This window comes from Apodemus sylvaticus, chromosome 19, assembly GCF_947179515.1.
Source record: "Apodemus sylvaticus chromosome 19, mApoSyl1.1, whole genome shotgun sequence".
Classification (NCBI taxonomy): Eukaryota; Metazoa; Chordata; class Mammalia; order Rodentia; family Muridae; genus Apodemus; species Apodemus sylvaticus.
The window spans coordinates 56,917,456-56,935,729 of record NC_067490.1 but is presented as its reverse complement, the minus strand read 5'-3'; the positions used below and the strand labels follow the sequence as shown (position 1 = coordinate 56,935,729).

Genomic DNA, 18,274 nt, shown 5'->3' with positions numbered 1-18,274 from the left:
TTTATTAATTATGATATGTGTAAATTAGTCCTCTATTATACAGTCACTTTCTTTAAAAATTTATAGGGAACATTATAATTTCTTCAGAGGTACATTCAAACCAACTTGCACATGAAAATTACCTTCTATGTCTTCTAAAACTTGGTAAATGTTCTTCAATATTGTCATCTTCCCAATTGTAGCCTACAATATAGAAATAGAAAATTTATGACAAATTATTGGAAATTAGGCCTAATTTAACTTACTGTCTTCTGTGAACCATATAACCATGCCTGATTCATTTACCTCATTCTTCCTTTTCTCAATTGAAATTACAGAACAACTTTAATAACAAAGGAACAACTGTCCCTTTATTTTGAAAAGTGACAGGAAATTCACTATCTTACCTATAGCCTTGAGATTCCTGTAGGTCTCCAGCATCACATCTCTGTAGAGACTCTTCTGTGAAGGATCCAGTAAAGCCCATTCATCCCAAGTGAAGTTCACATGCACATCATCATAGGTTACTGCATTCTAAAATATCCCATACAGGTGTAAAACACAGAACATGATGCCAACATAATTTTAAATGTATTCCTCACTGACAATATATTTGTATAATTCTGGTGCTTCCCCCACTGATTTCTTCATCCTGAAATACCAACGTAATCACTTATTTGAGAAAGAAATTGAATAATGAGGTTCAATTCTGTCATTTCTGTGAATTTTCAATAGGATATGGCTTTGCAAGAGAAATGCCAATTAAGAGAGAGAGAGAGAGAGAGAGAGAGAGAGAGACAGAGACAGAGACAGAGACAGAGAGACAGAGAGAGAAGGAAACAGTACTGAGCATTCAATGAATTTATAGATTTTTCACTGGGGCTCTGACTCTGATGAACATAAATGGCCAGAACAGTACTGAACTAAAACCACAGAGAAAGAACACAAGACTTTAAATTTTCCATTTCTTGTTTCCAGAGCCAGTAAACATGGATAATCTTTCAAAGCTCAGCTTCTAAATTTAAATGAACTGTACCATTCTTTGACCACAGTTGCAGTAGGTTTTATATGAAGTTCTTTCTGGAACAAGGATTCACTTTGCTTATTTATTCTATTAATGTAAAGCATAGCAGGAAGAAGTGTTACTCATAGGAGAGTTTGTAGGTCATTTCAGTTTGCCATCTGAGACCTCTAGCTAAATGTATGATGAAGTCCAGTATCCACTGACATCTTCTAACCTCAACTTCTTCTGTTTGCATTATATTCAACACTCCCATCTTACAAGTTTAAAATAATTAAACTCTGTACAACTCTCTATGCCCTTTGCCTCTTAAGTCCTGATACTTTTCACATTCCTCCAAAAGAGTACATTTCCAGGTTCTGGGTAATAGCACAATCCATTTTTTTGTACCTTTTATTTTGTTGTTATAACTTGATTCTCTGATATTATATGTTATTAAATCTTCTAACCAAAAGTATCTCGGGTTATGGACTTTTTTTTTTTGATGGTTATATCAGATAACATTCCATCATTTTGGGAACTTAGAAGAGAAACTCAAGGTAGAAAATGAAGACAAAAAGAATGGAAAAACACTGTTACTGTTTCAGGCTCGGCTAACTCTCTTATCTAGTCCAGGCTTAGTTGCTTAGTGATATTGCCATCATCAGTGGAAGAGCCTTCCCACATCAATCATCAGTCAACACAGTCTCTCAGACATAGTAACCATTCATTCTGATGGAGACACTCCCTCAATTGAGGCTTCCTCAGATAACTGAAGCCTCAGAAACATTAAGAACTGAAGCAAATTAGGACACAGAAACAGTAATACAACAAACTTTTTTTTTTTTTTTTTTTTTTTTTTTTTTTTTTTTTTTTGAGACAGGATTTCTCTGTATAGTCCTGGCTGTCCTGGAACTCACTCTGTAGACCAGACTGGCCTGGAACTCAGAAATCCGCCTGCCACTGCCTCCCAGAGTGCTGGGATTACAGGCGTGTGCCACCACCACCCGGGTGAGGCAAGACTTAAGAAGAAAAAATATGTTTCTCCGCAAAAAGTCCCCAAGCTAACAAAAGCTCAAGGAATTCATAAGATAATAGAGTAAATTTTCAGAAGACAAAAATAGGTGGTCTGTAATGTTTTAGAGAAACAACAATAAAATATGTGTTCCATTAATAAAAACCACACAATATAGATTATACCACTGTTGAATGAAGACACAGAGACTGGCTTATAAATATAATGTGGTTCTGTTTTTTTTTTAAAGATTTATTTATTGTTACATGTAAGTACACCGTAGCTGTCTTCAGACACCCCAGAAGAGGGCATCAGATCTCATTATGGATGCTTGTGAGCCACCATGTGGTTGCTGGGATTAGAACTCAGGACCTTTGGAAGAGCAGTCAGTGCTCTTAACCGCTGAGCCCCTATAACGTAGTTCTTAAAACAAGAATTAAAGGATTATATTCAAAATCAAAATCAAAGAAATCACTGGCCAGTACTCATACTGTGCACTCTGGTTTTCTCTTTTGCTAGTAGCAAAAAGTGGATTGAGAATCGAGGGCTATTCCAGTTGGAGAGTTTGCATAAAGCATACAAATGATTCAACATTAAAGAAATGATTTGGTCTAGCAAGAGTATCTCATTCTCTATGATAAAGAAAAGAATGTCTACAAGGAACACTTAGCAAAACATTTTAATTCCAATGACAGATGATTAGATACAATTCTAAGGCAGTATAAGGAATGCAAACATTTACAAACCAAATGGAACAAAGCAGATTTTTAAAGAAACAGCGTATTTGTATTGCACACCTAAAGAGCTTGTTTTTTACTAATTGGTTTATAAGTCATAAGCACTTTTGAAAGCAAGTCTATCCCTGTTTTAAAGCATAGGTTTGTGGTCATGACAGAGAGGTTTTTCCATATGAGTACAGGTGATACAACAGAGAAAAGGACTTCAGATTCCATGAATCTGCAGTAGCAGGTGATTATGAGCCCTTCAGCTTGTGTAGGGTGTTGGTATCTGAGCTAAGGCCAAACCACAAAAAGAACATTTGCTGAGTGACCTGCCCAGCCCATATATCAATTTTTTCCTAATAAACAAAATGTCTTTCACAGATTAATAACAACAAAAACCTAAATGAATATAGAATTAAGTAAATAACCCTTGGGATCCTGAGGTCTAAGTATTAAGATGCTGGGTATGGGACTAGATAGGATGCTTCCAGTCCTTACCCATACTCTGTTACTTGAGACCCAGTATTCAGGGTTGCTCTTCGTGAGCAGCTACCTTCCTCACCCTGTCCATGCCTCCTGTAGATACCACAGACCATCCTATCTGTTCTTTCAGACTCATCTGTGTCTGAATCCTCCTCAACTACAGGCAAACAGGCCCTTCTCAGGCATGCTTACCTGCAGACTAAGTAGCCAGTCCAAAGACCTATCACACTACTGTTATTCCAGACCCAATTTTCACAGTGGATCCTAGCACTGGACTAGAACACCAGAGGTAGCTTCACATCTCACGAGTCTATACCTCCTTTGCATTGTTAAGATCATCTCTTCCTGACTTCCTCTTACCCCAGCCTACAACACCAGCAAACATTGCTCCTTAAATACACCTGGCAAGCAGATTGGTTAAAAAAAAAAAGGCAATAATCAGTCAACAGACTCTGAAAATCCAGAGATTAAAAAGGAAACCCAAGCCAGGCACTGTTGGCGCACAACTTTAATCCCAGCACTTGGGAGGCAGAGACAGGTGGATTTCTGAGTTCAATGCTAGCCTGGTCTACAGAGTAAGTTCTGGGACAGCCAGGACTATACAGAGAAACCCTGTCTGCGAGGGTGGGGGGAAGAAAACTCCCACAAAAACAAGACAAACCCCAGAAATCAGCACACTGACCTATACTTAACTCAAACGCTGATGTCTACACAGCAGGAATATAAAAAAGTAACAGTCACAGAAATATGTTACTAACAGAGACAAGGTATCCTACTACATCAGGTCGGTAATATTCCAACATAGCTGAAAGCAAAGAAAATTACCTTAAACCCACCTATATGAAGAGGACAGAGGTCCCTACAGAGGAAGTTAATAAACCTCTTAAAGAAACCCAGCAAAATGCGATCAGGCAAATAACAGAAAACCAAAGAAAAAGAAAAAAAAAAAAACAGTTGAGTGAAACATAAAATTGCTCAAGGTCTAAAAGTGGAATAGAAACAGTAAAAAGTAAATAAATAAAAATAAAAAAAAAAACAGAGACTAATAGAATCCTGGAAATGGAAATCTTAGGACTGCTACAAAGAACTACAAAAACATGGTTCACCCACAGAATAGAGATGGAAGAATCTCAGGAATTGAGCACTCTACTGGCTGGTTTTGTGTGTCAACTTGACACGGGCTGGAATAATCAAAGAAAAAGGAGCTTCAGTTAGGAAAGTGGCTCCATGAGATCCAGCTATGGGGCATTTTCTCCATTAGAGCTCAAGAGGAGAGGGCCCCTTGTGGGTGGTACCATCTCTGGGTTGGTAGTCTTGGGTTCTTTAAGAAAGCAAGCTGAGCAAGCCAGGGGAAGCAAGTCAGTAAAAAACATCCCTCCATGGCCTCTGCATCCAGTCCTGCTTCCTGGCCTGCTTGAGTTTCAGTCTAGATTTCCTTGAGTGATGAGTAGCAATGTGGAAATGTAGGCTGAATAAACTTTTTCCTCCACAACTTGCTTCTTGGTCATGATGTGGGTGTAGGAATAGAAACTGACTAAGACAAATTGGTACCAGCATAGTGGAGTATTCCTGTGACAATCTGACCATGTTTGGGGGAGGACTGTGGAAGGACTTTGGAACTTTGAGCTAGAAGAGCCATTGGGATGTTAAGAACTCTGTGGGATGTTCTGTAGGAGCTTGGAAGATAATGCTGAGTACAGTGCAGAAGATGGAGGCCTGGCTTGTGAAATTTTAGTGGGAAGACTAAAGACTTGTATCAGGGCTGTTGCTATTTTGATTGTGAAGATTCTGTGATTTTGGTCAGCTGGGGCTGAAGAATCAGTTGTGATTAACAAGATACCAGAAGTACTACGGCAAAATCTTTGCATTACTGGGACTATTGATGCTGGTTAGCTGGAGCTAAGAAATTAGTGGTGATTAAGAAGAGACCAGCATCATTGAGGTGACACCTTCTGGGAAGTGTTTTCGGAGAGCACAATGAGGCTACGTTCCAGAGATAGCCAGGGTTGTACCTTGTGCTGCAGCATGACTTGGTAATGTGTAAGAGTCACTCAGGTGGTAATGGTTTTGAAAGCAAGAAGGGTCCTGAAGAGCAGCTGAGGCTTGGCACTGTGAGAGGCCATGGAAGGCTATTGGTAAAGGTGCAATCTCAGTTGCAGTTGATGACCCAGGACTTGAAGGGGTAATGCAAAGGAGTTGAGGCTTGGCACCAGGAAGAGACACTTTGAGAGGCTATTGGTGAAGCCTAGTTACAGGGGTGGACAGCAGTATTTTGTAGATACCAGTCCCATGAGATGACCAAAAAGAACAGCAGCAGCAGTGGAGTATAGGCGTCTGGAGCCTAGAAGACAAGGTGTGTGCTACAAAGGGCAGAGCTGGAGAAGTGACCCAAGCCCTTGGAGGAGCCCAGAAGATGGTGAGTTGGATCCCAGATATTGGACAGTTGGACTTTGATTTTTGCTTTTGATTGTGACTGTGCCCTGATACTTTTCCCTCTTTTTTTTTTTTTTTTTTGATTTGGTTTTTTTTTTTTGAGGCAGGGTTTCTCTGTATAGCCTGGAACTCACTCTGTAGCCCAGGCTGGCCTCAAACTCAGAAATCCAACTGCCTCTGCCTCCCAGAGTTCTGGGATTACAGGCACCACCACAGCTCGGCTTTTGTTTGTTTGTTTGTTTGTTTGTTTGTTTGTTTGTTTTTGATACTTTTTCCTCTTAAAGGAAGAAAATATTTTAGTGGAGCCCACAGGCTTTGAATTTTTAAAAGACTTTGAATTTTAAAAGATATTGGACATTTTAAAGGGATTAAATTTTTAATATGTAAAGACTGTGAGACTTTTAAAGTAATTTAGATCTTGGGGATGAATAAGAAAGGTTCAGGCTTAATAGTGATATGTTTTTGTGTCAAGTTGACAAGGGGTCAATTGTACTGGCTGGTTTTGTGTGTCAACTTGGCATAGGTTGGCATTATCACAGAGAAAGGAGCTTCAGTTGGGGAAGTGCCTCCATGAGATCCAGCTGTGGGGCATTTTCTTAATTAGTGCTCAAGACGGGAGGGCCCCTTGTGGGTGGTGCCATCTCTGGGTTGATAGTTTAGGTTCTATAAGAGAGCAAGCTGAGCAAGCCAGGGGAAGCAAGCCAGTAAGGAACATCCCTCCATGGCCTCTGCATCAGGTCGTGCTTCCTGGCCTGCTTGAGTTCCAGTCCTGATTTCCTTTAGTGATGAACATCAATGTGGAAATGTAAGCTGAAAAACCCTTTCCTCCCCAACTTGCTTCTTGGTCATGTTTGTGCAGGAATAGAAACTCTGACTAAGACAAGGACAACACAGAAGAAATGGATCCATCAGTCAAAAAAAAAAAAATTAAATCTAAAAGTCTTCTGGCATAATACATCCAATAATGCTGTGTTACCTCACACATATTTTCTAGTTCCACCCATTTGCCTAAGAATTTCATGAAGTCATTGTTTTAATAGCTGAGTAGTACTCTATTGTATAAATGTACCACATTTTCTGTATTCCTTCTTCTTTTGAGGGATATCTTGGTTGTTATTGTGTAAATGTACCACATTTTCTGTACTCCTTCTTCTTTTGAGGGATATCTTGGTTGTTACTGTGTAAATGTACCACATTTTCTGTATTCCTTCTTCTTTTGAGGGATATCTTGGTTGTTTCCGGCTTCTGGCTATTACAAATAAGGGTGCTATAAGCATAATGGTACATGTGTCCTTATTATATGTTGGAGTATATTTTGGATTTATGCTCAGTAATGGTATAGCTGGGTCTTCAGCTAAACTATTTCCAATTTTTTGAAAACTGTCAGATTGATTTCCAAAGTAGTTGTACCAGCTTCCAGTTGAAGTAGCAATGGAGCAGTGTTACTCTTTCTTTACATCCTCACCAGCATCTCCTGTAACCTGAATTTTTTATTTTAGCCATTGTGATGGTGTGAGGTAGAGTCTCAAGGTCATTTTAATTTGCACTTCCCTGATGACTAAGGATGTTGAACATTTCTTTAAGTGCTGCTCAGCCATTTATGATTCCTCAGTTGAGAATTATGTTTTGCTCTGTACCGCATTTTTTTACTGGATATATTCTTTATTTACATTTCAAAGGTTATCTCCTATCCCAGTTTCCCCCATCCCAGAAAACCCCTATTCCATCTTCTCTCCCCCTGCTTCTATGAGGGTGTTACTCTACCTAACCCACTCCCACCTCCCCACCCTCTATTCCCCTACAGTAGGGATTCTATCAAGCCTTCATAGGACCAAAGACCTCTCCTCCCATTGATGCCTGACAAGGAAATCCTCTGCTACATATGCAGCTGGAGCTATGTGTACTCCTTGGTTGATGGCTTAGTCCCTGGGAGTTCTGGGAAGGTCCAGTTGGTTGCTATTATTGTTCTTCCTATGAGGCTGAAAACCCCTTCAGCTCCTTTATTCCTTTCTCTTAACTCCTCCACTGGGGACCCTGTGCCCAGTCCAATGGTTGGTTGCGAACATCTGCCTCTGTATGTGTAAGGCTCTGGCAGGGTCTCTTAGGAGACAGCCACACCAGGTTCCTTTCAACAAGCATTTTTTGGCATCCACAATAGTATTGGTGTTTAGTGACTATATATGAGATGAATCCCCAGACTGGAGTCTCTGGATGGCCTTTCCTCAAGTCTTTATCTCACTTTATCTCCATATTTGCTCCTGTGAGTATTTTGTTACCTTTCTCAGAAAAAGCAAAGCACCCACACTTTAGTCTTCCTTCCTGAGCTTCATGTAATCTATGAATTGTATCTTGGGTATTCAGAGCCTTTGGGCTAATATCCACTTAACAGTGAATGCATATCATGTGTGTTCCTTTGTGACTGAGTTATCTCACTCAGGATGGCACTCTCTAACTCCATCCATTTGCCTAAGTATTTCATTAATTCATCGTTTATAATAGCTGAGTAGTATTCCATTAATTAATGTGGTAAATATACCACATTTTTCTGTATCCATTCATCTATTTAAGAACATCTGGGTTCTTTCCAGCATCTGGCTATTATAAATAAGGCTGCTATGAACATAGTGGAGCATGTGTCCTTATCGTATGTTGGAGCATCTTCTGGGTATATGCCCAGGAGTGGTATAACTGGGTCCTCAGGTAGTACTAGGTCTAATGTTCTAAGGAATCGCCAAGCTGATTTCCAGAGTGGGTGTACCAGCTTGCAATCCAGCAATGGAGGACACATACACACACACACACACACACACACACACACACACACACACACACAAATCAATGAAGCAAAGTTGATTCTTTGAAAAGAATAAAACAAAAACAAAATAAACCCTTATCCATACTAACTAAAAGACAAAGAATATTCAAATTTTAAAATCAGAAACAAAAAGAATGACAGAACAAAAAAACAATGAGGAAATCCCCAGAATTATAAGAACATACTTCAAAAATTTATATACTACCAAATTAGAAAATCTAAAAGAAATTGATAATTTTGTTGATAGGCATCACTTACCAAAGTTAAATCAAAATCAGATAAACAATTTAGGGAGCTCTGTAACTGTAAAAGACAAAGAAGAATTCAGGACAAGACTCCCAACCAAAGAAACCAAGGGCTGGTTGGTTTTAGTGCATAATTCAAACTTTCAAAGGAGACTGAATGCCAACACAGCTCAATTTATTCTACAAAACAAAAATAGAACATTACCCAATTCATTTCATGAAGCCACAATTACCCTGATACCCAAGCATATAAAGATTCAAAACAGAGTGTAACAGGCAAATTTCCCTCATAAGCATAGCTGCAAAATTACTCAATAAAATACTTGCAAACAGAATCAAAGAAAGAGCTGATCAAGAAGATCACCCACAATGTTAGAGATGCAGGAATTGTTCAACATGAATATAAGGAAATATAATCCATAAAAAAGTTACAGAAAGCCTGGCGGTGGTGGCACACGCCTTTAATCCCAGCACTTGGGAGGCAGAGGCAGGTGAATTTCTGAGTTCGAGGCTAGCCTGGTCTATAGAGTGAGTTCCAGGACAGCCAGGGCTACACAAAGAAAGCCTGTCTCAAAAAAAAAAAAAAAAAAAAAAAGTTACAGAAAAAAAAAATTACAGGATCCCATTAGACACCAAAAAAGCCTTTGACAAAGAGTCCTCCGGAAGCCGAGCAGTGGTGGTGCATGCCTTTAATTCCAGCACTTGGGAGGCAGAGGCTGGTGGATTTCTGGGTTCAAGGCCAGTCTGGTCTACAGACTTTGTTCCATGATGAAAAGGGCTATACAGAGAAACCCTGTCTCAAAAACCAAAACAAAACAAAAAGAAGTCCCCCTGAGAATTTTCATACACTTCTTAGATTAAGAGAGATATGAGGACAACAAGCAGAGTAAAACATGTAACAGCATGAAGTTCTCAGTACACATGGTCCATCAGCTCATGCCTCACCAAGGTACAAGCATCATGGCTCTGCTACAAAATGTGCTACATTCCAGGAATTCCTTCATACCCCTTAGAAATATTCCATGACAAAACTAAATTTAAACAATATCATTACCTTGGATAGAACTTCAAATACCATATTGAATAGATAGGGAGAAAGCGGGAGGTCTGGTCTTATCGTTGATTTTAGTGAATTTGCTTTAACTTTCTCTCCATTTACTTGATATTGTCTGCTGGCTTGCTGTATATAATTTTGATTATATTTGTTTATGTGTCTTGTATTCCTGATCTCTTATTTTTGTGTATGTGTCTTGTATCCCTGATCTCTCTCACACTTTTAACATGAAGGGGTGTTGGATTCCATCAAAAAATTTTTCAGCATTTAATGAGATTCTCATGTGATTTTTTTTAAGTTTCATTATATGTTGGATTATATTGATGGATTTTTAGATATTGATCCATTCCTGCATCCCACAAAAATTAATAATTAGGGGGCTGCAGAGATGGCTCAGTGTTTAAGAACACTAACTGCTTTTGCAGAGATCTTGAGTTCAATTCCCAGCAACCACACGGTGGCTCATGACCATCTGTAATGGGATTTGATGCACTCTTCTACTATGTGTCTGAAGACAGCTGCAGTGTACTAATATAAATAAAAATAAATAAATCTTTTTTTAAAAAAATTAATTACACAACAAAACTATAAGAAAAGATCTTATACAAATATACACACTCAAAAAAAACAGAACAAAACAAAACAGCAACCAACCAACCAAACAAAAAAAATCCACCACCTCCAACAACAAAATATCATGAACTAAGCTGGGCAGTGGTGGTGCACGCCTGTAATCCTAGCACTCTGGGAGGCTGAGGCAGGCAGATTTCTGAGTACGAGGCCAGCATGGTCTACAGAGTGAGTTCCAGGACAGCCAGGGTTATACAGAGAAACCCTGTCTTGAAAAAACCAAATCAAAAAAAAAAAATATATATATATATATATATATATATATATATATATATATATATCATGAACTAAAAATCATTGCTCACTAATACGTTTAAACATCAATGGACTCTATTCAACAATAAAAGTACACAGGTTAACAGAATGAATGTGAAAACAGGGTCCATCATTCTGCGGCATGCAAGAAACACACTTCAGGAACAACGATATAGAGGACCTCAGAATAAAGGGCTCAAAAGGGTTTTCCAAGCAAACAGACTCAAGAAACAAGCTGGCAGAGCCATTCGAACTTCTAATCAAATAGACTTTCAACCAAAAGTAATCAAAAGAGATGGGAAGGATACTTCATAAGCATCAGAGGAAAATCTACCAAAATGGCATCTTAATTCTAAACATCTATGCTCTAAAGACAAAAGCAGAAACATTTTTGAAGCTTAAATATCACATCGAACCCCATATACAAATTGTGGGAGACATCAACACCCTACTTGCACCAAGGACAGGTCATTAAGACAGAAACAAACCAGGTGGTGGTGGTGCATGCCTGTAATCCCAGCACTCTGGGAGGCAGAGGCAGGTGGATTTTCAAGGCCAGCCTGGTCTACAGAATGAGTTCCAGGATAGCCAGGGCTATACAGAGAAACCCTGTCTCTAAAAAACCAAATCCAAAAATAAAACAAAAAAACAAAAGAAAGAAAGAAAGAAATGAAGGAAGGAAGGATGTAATCAAACTGACCTAACAGATATCTACAGAATATTTTGTCCAAATGCAAAAGAATATTTCTTTTCAGTACCTCATGAATCTTATCCTAAATTGACCATGTACTCACAAAGAAGTGAACTCAGAGAGAAGAAAAGCCTGAGAGAGATAGAGACCACAAGCTGTCTCCAAGAGCAGTTTCAGAACAGCATTGAGTTCCCTTCATTGCCTGAGACTGTGGTTTTACATCTATCCAATCCTCTCATTCTCAAGAACCCCAAAATAACTGAGGTTGGTCTGTGGCATCTTATCAAATCAATCTACACATTCAATGCAACTGCATCAGAATTCCAACACAATTCTTTTCAGACCTTGAAAGAACAAGTCTTACCTTCAATATGGAAAAACAAAACAAAACAAACTACTGTTTTAGTATACCTAAAAACAGTCCTGTATAATAACAGAACTTTGAGAGGTATCACCATCCCTGATTTCAATCTGTACTATAGAACAATAGTAATAAAAACTCCATGGTATGGGTATAGAAACAATCAGGTTGATCAATGGAATTGAATTAAAGACCCTGAAATAAACCCACACAACTATGGACACTTGATTTTTCACAAAAAAAGGCAAAATCATACAATGGGAAAAAAAAGAAAACATTTTCAACAAATGTTTCTGGTCTAACTATAGTTCTACATTTAGAATAATGCAAATAGACACACATTTATCACTGCACACAAAACTCAATTTCAAGTGGATAAAAGATTTCAACATATATCCAGATACACTAAATCTAATAGAATATAAAGAGAGAAATAGCATTAGATGCTTTGATGTTTGATTTCAGATCCTGGAGCAAGGGAATGAGGTGTATATTTTGAGGTGTATATTTTGCATACCAAAGCAGACCTAACCTCCAGGTTATCCAGCATGCTCCAGTCCCAACAAGGGAAAACCTATTCCCTAAACTGAACATTCTAACACAGGGCTGGGCTGCTCTTACCCCCAGAGGCTCTTCCCTACATAGTCTAGACATTTTGGTTTCCCACTCTCCTATTCTCTTCTCTCTCTCTTCACATGTATTTCCTCTTCCTCTCTCATCTCTCTTCCTTCCCATGGTGACTTGCTGGATTTGGTCCTTTGGACCAGTGAACTTATCTGAGAGCTGCTTCCTTTAATATAATCTAATGTAGTTGAAATTAGATAATTTTACTCGTGAAGATATAACTTACCAATTAGGCCACAGCTTCCTAAACAGAAAAACCAGTAGATACGGTACTAAGATCAACAGCTGATAAATGGGAACTCATGAAATTGAAGAGCTTCTGTAAGGCAAAGGACACTGTCAATATGTCAAAACAGCAGGCCACAGACTGGGAAAAGATCTTCAACAACCCCACATTCTACAGAGGGATCATATCCAAAATATACAAAGAACTCATGAAGTTAAACACCAATTACCCAAATAAGCCAATTAAAAAATAGGGCATAAAGCTAAACAAACAAATCTCAACAAGGTAATCTCTAATGCTTAAGAACCATGTAAAAAAATGTTCAAGTACCCTAGTCATCAAAGAAATACAAATCAAAACAACCCTTGAGATTCCACCATCAAAATGGGTAAGTTAAAAAATTCAAGTCACAGCACATACGGGTGAGGATGTGGAGAAAGGGGAATGATTCTCCATTACCGGTGGGAGAGCAAACCGCTATAATAACTGCAAATCTATCTAGTAGATTCTAAGAAAATTGGTAATAGTTCTTCCCGAAGACCCAGCTATACTACTCATGGTCATTTACTTATAACGTTTTCCACCCTACCACAAGGACATGTGCTCCAATATGTTCATAGCAGCTTTGTACATAATAGGCAGAAAATGGAAACAATCCAGATGCCTCTCAACCAAAGAATATATACAGAAAATGTGGCTCATTTACTCAATTTATTTAGCTATTAAAAATAAGGACAGAGCCGGGCAGTGGTGGCGCACGCCTGTAATCCCAGCACTCTGGGAGGCAGAGGCAGGCAGATTTCTGAGTTCGAGGCCAGCCTGGTCTACAGAGCGAGTTCCAGGACAGCTAGGGCTATACAGAGAAACCCTGTCTCAAAAAAAGCAAAAAACCAAAAAAAATTAAAAAAAAAATAAAAATAAGGACAAGCTGGGTGGTGGTGGCGCACATCTGTAATCCCAACACTCTGGGAAGCAGAGGCAGGTGGATTTCTGAGTTCGAGGCCAGCCTGGTCCACAGAGTGAGTTCCAGGACAGCCAGGGCCATACAGAGAAACCCTGTCTCGAAAAATACAAATACAAAAAAAAAAAAAAAAAAGATATTGTGAATATTACCATCAACTAAATAGAAATAGAAAATATTCTGAACGAGGTAACTGAGATGCAAAAGAACATGTAGGGTATGTATTCACTTAAGCATGGATATTTAAAAGAGCCGGGCAATGGTGGCATATGCCTTTAATCCCAGCACTTGGGAGGCAGAGGCAGGCAGATTTCTGAATTTGAGGTTAGCCTGGTCTACAGAGTGTGTTTCAGGACACCCAGGCCTACACAGAGAAAACCCTGTCTCGAAAAAGCAGGGGGAGAAAAAAAAAAAGAAATGCTGGGACAGAAAATGAGGGAATAGCCAAGCAATAACTGGCCCAACGTGAGTCTTAGCCTATGGACAAGCACCAAACCTTGATGCTATTAATAATACTCTATTATGCTTGCAGACAAGAGGCTAACATGATTGTCCCATGCAAGACTCTATCAAGCAGCTGACTGAAACAGATGCAGACTGACAGCCAAATATTGGATGGAGCTCAGTGAGTATTACTGAAGAGTTAAGGGAGGGATTGAGAGACCCAGAGGGTCTCCACAGGAACATCAGCAAAATCAAATATCCTGGACCCTTGTGGCCTCTCAGAGACTGCCTCACCAACAAAAGAACACTGCACTATGTTCTTTTACACTGAGCTCCCCTGCATACACAGCAGAGGTGCAGCTTGGTCATCATGCTTGTTTCCTAACCTGTTGCCTGTCTGAGGATTCTGTTCCCCTACCTGGACTGCATTTTCAGGACGCAGTGGGACATGATGAATCTAGTCCTGCAGAGACTAAATGTGCCAGGGTGGGGGTAAAACCAGAGGTATCCTCCACCCTCCCAGAGAAGAAGTGAAGAGGAAATGGAGGGAGGAACTGTGGATGGTGGGGGCATGGAGGAGAGTGGGGGAAAGGAGGAGGTGGGAGCAGGGCAGCATTCAGAATGTTAAATACAGAAAACCTTTTCTTCCAGCATGGGGGCAGGGAGGGATAAGACATCATGAAATTTAAAGGAAAATAGAATCAACTAGGGTAAAAAAAAACACCCTGAAATGGGAACCAATAGCTAGAAACACAAATATGGTAGGCATTCATCTATAAATGATATTAGCTATTAGATACTGACAAGCCTGCTCAGTTAGTCAACAGGTTCTCCAGGGCAGGAGTTAGGATTAAAATGAAAAAAGGATAATTAGACAACATCGTAGCGTGGGCCCAGTGAGTTCTGAGGTTGAAGCTGGTTTATTTATTTATTTTTTCCAGTCGACTTTCTTGAAGGAACAAGTAAGGCAATAAACAAAATCTTGGAAAACACCTTTCTACAGACTAGTCATCATGACTAAGACAAAAGGAATGCCACACATGCCCCAGCGGAGCCCTCTCTGAGGTTTGCATTAACTCAAATGTAAATGTTCTTAATCTGGGCCTGTTTCCAGATTCCAGCCTTGAGTTTACTTCTTTTGTTCTTGTGGACCTCAAATTCCCGCCAAGTGTCTAGAAGCAAGCGGGTCCCAAAAAGCTCTCCATAAGATACATGATATTCTAGTATCATCCACAGACCCAGAGAGGATATAGGGAAAAAGGAGGCCTATAAGGGGGGAAGTGTGGATCTCCCTAGAAATATGCTTTTCTCTAACAGAAAACTGAAAATTTGTGGTACACCAGGCCATAATGCTAATTGTGATCCTGTAATGCCACATTGAGCAGCTTTTTAGAGATCTATGATATGGGAATGGACCAAGTAGCTGGCTATAAATCATGGTTGTTTCCTTTCTTATTGGTTTGGAGCCATGTTTTTGCAAAATCCTGGTGAACAAACATGATGTATCCTAGCATTCTAATCTCTAACAGGCTTGGTTAGCATACTATTTATCTGTGGTGTGTTTTACAAGCAGTCCTCCCTCAGCTAAATTCTACTTGGTGTGACTTAGTATTTCCTAAGCACTAGAGTAAATCCTTTACATCTCCAATTCTATTCTTTTACAGCAGAGTTTTGTACTGGATTGCTACCTAAAACATGAAATGCAACTTTCACAAAATTTACTCCAAGCAGAGCTTACACCTTAATGCGAATTCCTAAGAGCTGAATATGAAGAAACTAGTTTGGCATCCTGTGATGGGTGTTTCTACACAAAAGCCATTATGCAGATGCAGATGCAGCTCCCACAGTGAATTTATTCAGTTATTCAGAGCTAGTGCTGAGTCCAAGGAGTGGTTAGAATCACAAGGGAACCTATTGAAGGCATACTGTTCCTACCTACACCAGGAAAAGACTCACCAAATCAGCTCTCATAGCTCAGCCCCCTGCTCTTCCACACTGTTAACAGTGACCCTGTGCTCACCATGCTGAAACTTTGGAGCTCGCCTGAATACACCTCATAGCAACCAGCAGCCGGGATCAGAGCACAGAATGCCAAACCACTCTAGGAGGCTCAACAACTAAACCAACCTGGCACCCGGAAGAACCTTCCTCCTCTTTGAGTGGCAGGTCTGTCTTAAAGGTTTGATTGGCCAGGGTGTATTGAGTGACATGAGCACCACCCATAGTGGTCAAGCTTACTGGAGGTCCACAGTTTAGTGTTTCCTGACTACCAGTCAAGAGGCTGACCTTTCTTGAATCTTCAGGAATTTACATTTCAGTAGCATTTTTACCTGTCCTCCGATAACTTACACATCTATCTTCCTTACACGGCCCTGGATGGACCCACCACTCCGGCTTGCACTGCTCAGCAGCCATCTCCTCCTTTTCATGGACATTCAGACTATGCTCACCAGGTCCTGACTTCAAAGATTGCCTGAGCTCCCCTAACAGTACTCCGTAGGCATTCCCCTTCTTCATTTAGGAATTAAGGTAGATAGCATGGATAGCCCATTACCAAATTCTAGTGGAGTTATTAATCTGTCCTACAAGTGAAAGGGTGCTCAGAATGCATATAATTAAAGAGAGATCTTAGGAAACAAGTAGTGGGTTTTTGTTTGTTTGTTTGTTTTTGTTTTTTTATGCTTCTGGGTTTTTTGGTTTGTCCATTTCTTTGTTTCTGTTGTTTTGTTTTCTTTGTTTTTTCGTGGCTTCATGTTGGGTTCAGGGAAACTGCGGCTACTGAACACCTGGCAGGCATGAGACAAGTCTGGGAGAAAAGCAGGAAATGATGGCAAACACTGTGGCACACTATTGTTTGCTGGCACAGCTTCCCTGTAGCAAGCAATGAGATCATGAGTCACTTCCAAACCAATGATTTCCTCTAAGAAAAGACTCACAGGGATTTTACTGAGGGAGTCTGTGTATATTCACATATAGGTTTTCTTACTCCTATAAATGCTGAGTCAAATCCTCTACTGAAGGTTATCACAATTCTCATATATGCAAAGGACAGGTCCTAACGAACAAGTGACATAGCCCCTAAGGAAGGGTAACAGTCTAGGGAAGAATGAAACTGGGATAATCATTCTTTGGAATTTGTCTCTATATAAAAAGGTAGGTAAGGTCTGCCTCCACAGACAGCAAAAGGATCACCAGTTCATCAACAAAATCCACCCAGACACTTTTGGATAGAATGCAGATATTTTATCTCTCTCAAGAAGAATAGGGCCTTGTTTATTTGACATTCTTGGTCTTCTTAGTGATCTGTGGATACAGGGACTTTTATGACTCCCAACAACCTGTTGTTCCTTAAAGAGGGGATTATCGCCTGCAAATTTAGCCTGCATTATCCTTAAAGAGGGGATTATCTCCTGCATTATTTAGCCTCAGGCAAATAGGAGCTCTGCTTTTAGCTATCCAAAGCATCTTTGTCATTCCTGAAACCATATACACACAAGTAACAGAAATGTGCTCAGCAAGTTTTCTTCATAGTTTTAGGATACTTATTCACACATACTTGACAATGAAGAAATTGACTGGGAGCCAGGTAGTAGTGGCACATGCCTTTAATCCTAGCACTTGGGAGGCAGATGCAGGTGGATCTCTGAGTTCAAGGCCAGCCTGGTCTACAGAGTGAGTTCCAGGACAGCCAGGGCTATACAGAAAAACCCTGTCTCGAAAAACAAAACAAAACAAAACAACAAAAAAAGGAAAAAAATGTATTTAAAAAAAAAGAAATTGACTGGAAAGATTTTGGGAAAAGTGAGAGAGAACTGAAAATGGGAAATTGATGTAATATATTTCAATTAAAATGTTTAGAAACTATTTTTAAATGAAAAGTGACTAGAGAGATAGCTTAACATTTAAGTACAATTGTGTGCTGTTAATGAGGACCCAGGTTCCCTCCTAGAAAACACATTATAGCTAATGTTGGTACTCCATTCCCAGGCATCTCCTGCATTCTTCTGGCCTCTGTTGTTGCTGCACACAGACACATGCAGGAAAACACCTGTATGTACATAAAAATAAAACGGAAGCTTAAAATATAGAATTGGGTGATGTCACAGCCCAGAGACAGACAGCAGTCAGAGCTAGTTATGATGAACTCTTTCAAGTCCTTCATGGGTGCAGCTGTGGTCTTCCTTTGAGCCAGCCATCTCAGAGGCTAAAGCAGAGTCATTGTGAGGTTAGAACAGCTCAGCAGAGATGTTCCTCTAAGAAAAGTGTCCAGAGTTAATGATAGCTGATTTTTCCTTGATGTTTTCTGAATTTATGTTGTCTGTTCTTTTTACATGTG

General features: G+C 39.7%; 1 protein-coding gene across 1 annotated transcript; it reads right to left on the bottom strand.

The window, feature by feature from the left end:
* Positions 1 to 118: 118 nt before the first annotated feature.
* LOC127669245 (zinc finger protein 431-like) lies at positions 119 to 16,161 on the bottom strand. The gene is made up of 3 exons (XM_052163103.1): positions 16,066 to 16,161; positions 387 to 513; positions 119 to 183 (listed from the first exon to the last, which is right to left on the bottom strand). The coding sequence occupies exons 1-3, from the start codon at positions 16,159 to 16,161 to the stop codon at positions 119 to 121; spliced, it is 288 nt and encodes a 95-aa protein (XP_052019063.1).
* Positions 16,162 to 18,274: the final 2,113 nt, after the last annotated feature.

Coding starts and splice junctions, on each gene's coding strand:
- LOC127669245 (XM_052163103.1), bottom strand. CDS start 16,161: ATGGGTGGTGCTCATGTCACTCAATACACCCTGGCCAATCAAACCTTT. Junction 514..16,065: donor AAGGTTCTTCCGGGTGCCAG/GTTGGTTTAGTT, acceptor GGGATATTTTAG/AATGCAGTAACCTATGATGA. Junction 184..386: donor CAGGAATCTCAAGGCTATAG/GTAAGATAGTGA, acceptor TCTATATTGTAG/GCTACAATTGGGAAGATGAC.